This window comes from Pongo pygmaeus, chromosome 4 (genome assembly GCF_028885625.2).
Source record: "Pongo pygmaeus isolate AG05252 chromosome 4, NHGRI_mPonPyg2-v2.0_pri, whole genome shotgun sequence".
Taxonomy (NCBI): Eukaryota; Metazoa; Chordata; class Mammalia; order Primates; family Hominidae; genus Pongo; species Pongo pygmaeus.
In genome coordinates this window covers 179,647,944-179,653,828 of record NC_072377.2, presented here as the reverse complement: position 1 = coordinate 179,653,828, position 5,885 = coordinate 179,647,944, and the positions used below count along the sequence as shown (strand labels likewise).

Here is a 5,885-nt window from a genome sequence, read left to right as displayed (position 1 = left end):
TAAGTTATTCTCATGTTTACAACTGTGATTCTTTAATAAATACTGCTATTTTGCAGCTCTATTGTAAGCTTTCTAGATTTGGTTTAAACACACACGAATATATTGTCAGTTGTGGGAAGGTTTACAAGTTATATTCCATGCACTTTGTGGACAGAGTTCTAAAAAAGCCAGCCAGTCCATAAAACAGGCAGAAAAAAGTTAAATTAACTGGGGCAAATAGGACTCTTATGTAACATCCAAAATATGTGAGATTCTGCAGCAAACTGGGAGTACTGCAGGGTTGGCTTGTTATCTTCTTTAGAACGAGGTTCATCTTCACAACTTAACAAGGTGGACATTTCAACACCATCAAGTGCATTTAGGTGACATATTTCTTTTAAGTTAACTTGACTTCCTTGAAGGACCTAGTTAGTAAACTAATCACTAGTAATTCGGTCACCAGGCGAATCAAGCTTTCAAGAAAGGAAGCCAATATTCAAAATGCTGTGTTACCATCGAAACCCATACAAATTAGTTTATTTTCAAAAATACGTAACTTCAGTAATGAGACGTCTAACTAAAGCAAGCTCTTCCAACAAGACCAAGACAGCATCTCTTCTTTAAGGCTTAGGTTTTGCCCAGAATTCCTGATACATAGAATAGCCCATAACAACAGTCATTGCTCCTGCAACACAGCCTTGGGCTGCCACACGCATGTGGATCGGATGAAGGGACATTTTAGTATTTCCCCTGCTCTTCAATTTGTATGATCCATATGTAACAATTGCTTCAAAACCTGCCATTCCAATGGGTACGAATGGGCCTCTGGCTCTTCGAATAAGTTTGGATCCCTGATCTTCATCATATGAAGAAAGGGAAACATCTGTGTCTGTTGATACAGTGATTGCTTGAAGTCTCTCCCTAGAACGAGAAAACCTCTCACGACAACCGGCTTCTGATCCCCACCCGTGCGCCCAGTCCTGCCGGCTTCTCCTATAAAGACCTTTTTAATATCAACAAATTAGTTGCTAAATTCACAAACTGAAGTTACACTTCTAGATATCTCTTGTAGCCGAAGAAGAAAAAGGTTTTCGAATCAGTAAAGATTTTATTATAAGCCTGTTATTAGCTTTCCCTTACTAGCAATTAAGGTTCGCAGGAGAGGGAGAGGCAAGGGACAATGGCAAGGACCCAGATTGCAGGCATCCAGGATGGTCTGGGCTCAAACTCAAGCCTCTGCCACTTCCCAGCCAGGTGACTTTGGGTTAAGATCTCCTCCCCCCTGACTCTCTGAGTCCATTTCCATCAGATGGGAAAGGCCACCAGGACCTTGCTCAGCTATTACTGGGAGGATTCATTAAAATAAGGTTTGTACTAGGGCTAGTGCACACATATTCAAAGCTAACTAAATACTGGTCATTTTTAATTAATGCTTATATGAGTTAGCCAAAAAAACTACTTGACCAAAGTGAATTCGAACAAACATGCAATTTGGAAGAAAGCTAAGAACAACTTAGCCAAAACAAAAATACCATTGAAAAGCAATATCCCCAGTAGTAAGCATTTGAAACACTGCAAATTTGTCTTCCTCTATGCAAAGCATTTCTGTATTTTTCCCAAAGATTTGCTATCGTCTTTCAGTTGTATTTCTTTTTTTTTTTTTTTTTTTTCAGACGGAGTCTCGCTCTGTCGCCCAGGCTGGAGTGCAGTGGGACAATATCGGCTCACTGAAAGTTCTGTCTCCCAGGATCATGCCATTCTCCTGCCTCAGCCTCCCAAATAGCTGGGACTACAGGCACCTGCCACCATGCCCAGCTAATTTTTTGTATTTTTAGTACAGACAAGGTTTCACACTGTTAGCCAGGATGGTCTTGATCTCCTGCTTGGCCTCCCAAAGTGCTGGGATTACAGGCGTGAGCTACCGCGCCCGGCCTGAATTTATTTTCAATAATTTTTTTCTTGCTCTTCATTGTAATGGGAAAACTTAGGACACAATAACTGTTCATTAATAAGAAAACAACTTAAATGGTCAAGAAAAGAGAAAATGCTTGAGAAAATCTCTCCTACTAAGGTGATTTAAGTGAATTATGGAATCTCACAGAATAGTATATATAGCACGAGCTCATTTAAAAAAAATTTTTTTTTTTTTGAGACAGAGTCTTGCCTTGTCACCCACGCTGGAGTGCAATGGCGTGATCTCAGCTCACTGCAACCTCTGCCTCCCAGGTTCAAGCGATTCTCCTGCCTCAGCCTCCCAAGTAGCTGAGACTACAGGTGCCCACCACCATGCCCGGCTAATTTTTGTATTTTTAGTAGAGATGGGGTTTCACTATATTGGCCAGGCAGGTCTCGAACTCCTGACCTTGGGATCCAGCCACCTTGGCCTGCCAAAGTGCTGGGATTACAGGCATGAGCCACCACACCTGGCCAGCATGAGCTCATTTTTGAAAAACACTGTGTCTGCAATAAAAGGGCACGGCAACATCCTGGCCAGGCACAGTGGCTCACTCCTGTAATCCCAGCACTTTGGGAGGCTGAGGCGGGCGGATCACTTGAGGTCAGGAGTTTGCGATCAGCCTGGGCAACATGGCGAAACCCTGTCTCTACTAAAAATACAAAATTAGCTGGGCATGGTGGCACATGCCTGTAATCCCAGCTACAAGGGAGGCTGAGGCAGGAGAATCGCTCGAACCTGGGAGGCAGAGGATGCAGTGAGCCGAGATCGTGCCATTGCACTCCAGCCTGGGCAACAAGAGTAAATCTCTGTCTCACCAAAAAAGAAAAAAAAAAAAAAAAAAGGCACACACGGTGACATCCACATCAAAGGACTAAGAGTGGATGGATAACGGGGTGGGACTATGGGGGCTCCCTTTGCTTATTTTGCTTTCTTTCTATTTTACTATTTCTGAGATGAGAGTGCATTACATTTGCCTTAGGAAATAGACTAAAAGACAAAGCTCAAAATTTTTTTCAGGCCAGGCATGGTGGCTCACGCCTGTAATCCCAGAACTTTGGGAGGCTGAGGTGGAAGAATCGCTTGAGCCCAGGAGTTCAAGACCAGCCTGGGCAACATAGTGAGACATTGTCTCTAAAAAAATTTAGTCTTTTGATTAATTTTTTAAACATTAAAATATCTCATTTGTTTCAATCCAATTCTACTTTTTCTGCCTTTTTGATATTTTAAAATGTTTTCAAACAGGGATTAAAAAAAATTAAAGTTGTTCCCCAGTCTGTGAAGTGGGAATAATTATATCTACCTCAAATGGTGATTATAAAAGTTAAGTGAGAAGTTTTCTTTAAAATTTCTTGCATAGTCCCAGGCACATAATAGGTCCTCAGTAAGCAGTGATCAATGATTCTTCTCTTGTGGACATTGGATGTGTCCTTTTTTTTCTTTTTTCTTTTTTCTTTTTTTTTTTTTTTTTAGACAGAGTTTCACTCTTTTTGCCCAGGCTGGAGTGCAGTGCTGCGATCTTGGCTCGCTGCAACCTCCACCTCCTGGGTTCAAGTGATTCCTCTGCCTCAGCCTCCTGAGCAGCTGGGATTACAGGTGCACGCCACCACACCAGACTAATTTTGTATTTTTAGTAGAGATGAGGTTTCGCCATGTTGGCCAAGCTGGTCTCAAACTTCTGACCTCAGGTGATCCACCCGCCTCGGCCTCCCAAAGTGTTGGGATTGCAGGCATGAGCCACCGTGCCCAGCCAACACTGGATGTGTTCTAACAAGCCTTTGTCGTTGGACATTCATTTTGTCTCATCTTAGGCCTGCAGGTTGTTTTGGTGAATTCTCCTGGGTGGACATTTGGGGGTTCTCTCGTCACTTTTACTTGGAGGCCTGTGATATATTTCTTTTCCTTTTTCTTCTTTTGAGACGGAGTCTTGCTCTGTCGCCCAGGCTGGAGTGCAGTGGTGCGATCTCGGCTCACCGCAAGCTCCGCCTCCTGGGTTCACGCCATTCTCCTGCCTCAGCCTCCCAAGTAGCTGGGACTACAGGTGCCCGCCACCGCGCCCGGCTAATTTTTTGTATTTTTAGTAGAGACAGGGTTTCACCGTGTTAGCCAGGATGGTCTCGATCTCCTGACCTCGTGATCTGCCCGCCTCGGCCTCCCAAAGTGCTGGCATTACAGGCGTGAGCCACCGCGCCTGGCGCCTGTGATATATTTCTAAGGGATCGCTGTCCTTCCACTCCTAGCCCACTTCCTATTCCAGGCTATTCTTCACACAACAGCCAGAGCTGCTCCTTTTAGAATTTGAATGGGATTGTGTTGGTTTGCATCCTCCAACGGCTTTCCATCATTTTTGAGACTGTGGTCCACAAGCCACTGTGCTCAGGCCCTGGCTGCTTCCTCAGGCTCACGTCCTGCCTTGGTTCTCCCCTGTTCCCTGTGGACCACCTGCTCTGATCTCCTCACTGCTCTCCAACACACCAAGGCTGCTCTACCTCAGGGTCTTTGCATGTCTCGTCCTCTGTGAGGAGCATCCCAGCAGTGCATAAAAGCATCTGCTCAATTTCGCCTCCCCTAATCTAGGCCTTCCTTGATTGCCCTCTCTGAGGTCATACCCCTTTTCCCTCTATCTCTTTGCCTCTCTTCATGACATTTACTACATGATATTAAATATTTATATATCTATTTGATGCTCTCTTTCTCTCACCAAAATGTGAGCTTCCCAAGGAGATAGACTTTGTCCGCTTTGTTCACACCTGTTTGTCCATCCGGGACTTTCCGGTGAAGCATTTGTTGAATGGCACCCATTGTTGACACCCATCACCGGACTTTCAGTAAGCATTTGTTGAATGAATGAATAAAATAAGTGAATGAAGTATGTCCTTAATATCGGCTACAAATAGTTAAGTAGGAATACTCTCCTGAAAATACGTTAGAAATAAACAACTTTGGCCGGGTGCGGTGGCTCACGCCTGTAATCCCAGCACTTTGGGAGGCCAAGGCGGGCAGATCAGAAGGTCAGGAGATAGAGACCAGGGTGAAACCCCGTCTCAATACAAAAAATTAGCCAGGCGTGGTGGCGGGCGCCTGTAGTCCCAGCTACTCGAGAGGCTGAGGCAGGAGAATGGTGTGAACCCAGGAGGCAGAGCTTGCAGTGAGCTGAGATCATGCCACTGCACTCCAGCCTGGGAGACAGAGAGAGACTCCGTCTAAAAAAAAAAAAAAAAAAGAAAAACAAATAAACAACTTTAACCTCCCAAAAAGGAAACAACCCCTGAAACATGGTTGAGATTCTTAAAGAATTCCAACCACTTGCCATACCACCCACTAATACATGGAAATGAGTAACAGTTGGCCAGGCATGGTGGTTGACGCCTGTAATCCCAGCACTTTGGGAGGCTGAGGCAGGTGGATCAGCTGAGGTCAGGAGTTTGAGACCAGCCTGGTCAACATAGTGAAACCCCATCTCTACTAATAATACAAAAATTAGCTGGGCATGGCGGTGCGTGCCTGTAATCCCAGCTACTCGGGAGGCTGAGGCAGGAGAATCACTTGAACCCAGGAGGCAGAGATTGCAGTGAGCCAAGATTGCACTACTGCACTCCAACCTCGGCAACAGAGCGAGACTCTGTCTCAATAAATAAATAAACAAAATAAAATAAAATTAGTGATAGTTGACAAATAGGAAACGAGGATATTCATTTCCAACCAATCATCATTTGGACCAATTATCAGGTTGACCAGCTTGCTTGTGGCTAGGCTGTCTTTCAGCCATGTCCCCTGGGATCAGTGTGAAGGTGTGGCCCCAGAAATGACTCAAGCTTGAGAGCCCTTGGAGAGTGTCTAATGCTGCCCACCCCACTCCAGGAGGGCAAAGTCCAGATTCTCCAGATCTGGGGGTCAGGCTGTATTTCTGTGGGAAAACCGCCCTTTCCGTCCCACTTCAGCTCCACCTGGG

At 45.0% G+C, this 5,885-nt stretch overlaps 1 protein-coding gene across 1 annotated transcript; it reads right to left on the bottom strand.

Annotated features, from left to right (window-relative positions):
* Nucleotides 1–599: 599 nt before the first annotated feature.
* On the bottom strand, nt 600–4,735 carry LOC129036271 (HIG1 domain family member 1A, mitochondrial-like). The gene is made up of 2 exons (XM_054487156.1): nt 4,635–4,735; nt 600–900 (listed from the first exon to the last, which is right to left on the bottom strand). Exons 1-2 carry the CDS (start codon nt 4,733–4,735, stop codon nt 600–602), a joined length of 402 nt encoding a protein of 133 aa, XP_054343131.1.
* Between the last annotated feature and the right edge of the window lie 1,150 nt (nt 4,736–5,885).

Excerpts from the sequence above, each read along its gene's own strand:
- LOC129036271 (XM_054487156.1), bottom strand. The coding sequence starts at position 4,735 with ATGGGTGCCATTCAACAAATGCTTCACCGGAAAGTCCCGGATGGACAA. Across the intron at positions 901-4,634 it reads CTTGGGAAGCTCACATTTTG|GGAGAGACTTCAAGCAATCA; the intron begins GTGAGAGAAAGA and ends TTCTCGTTCTAG.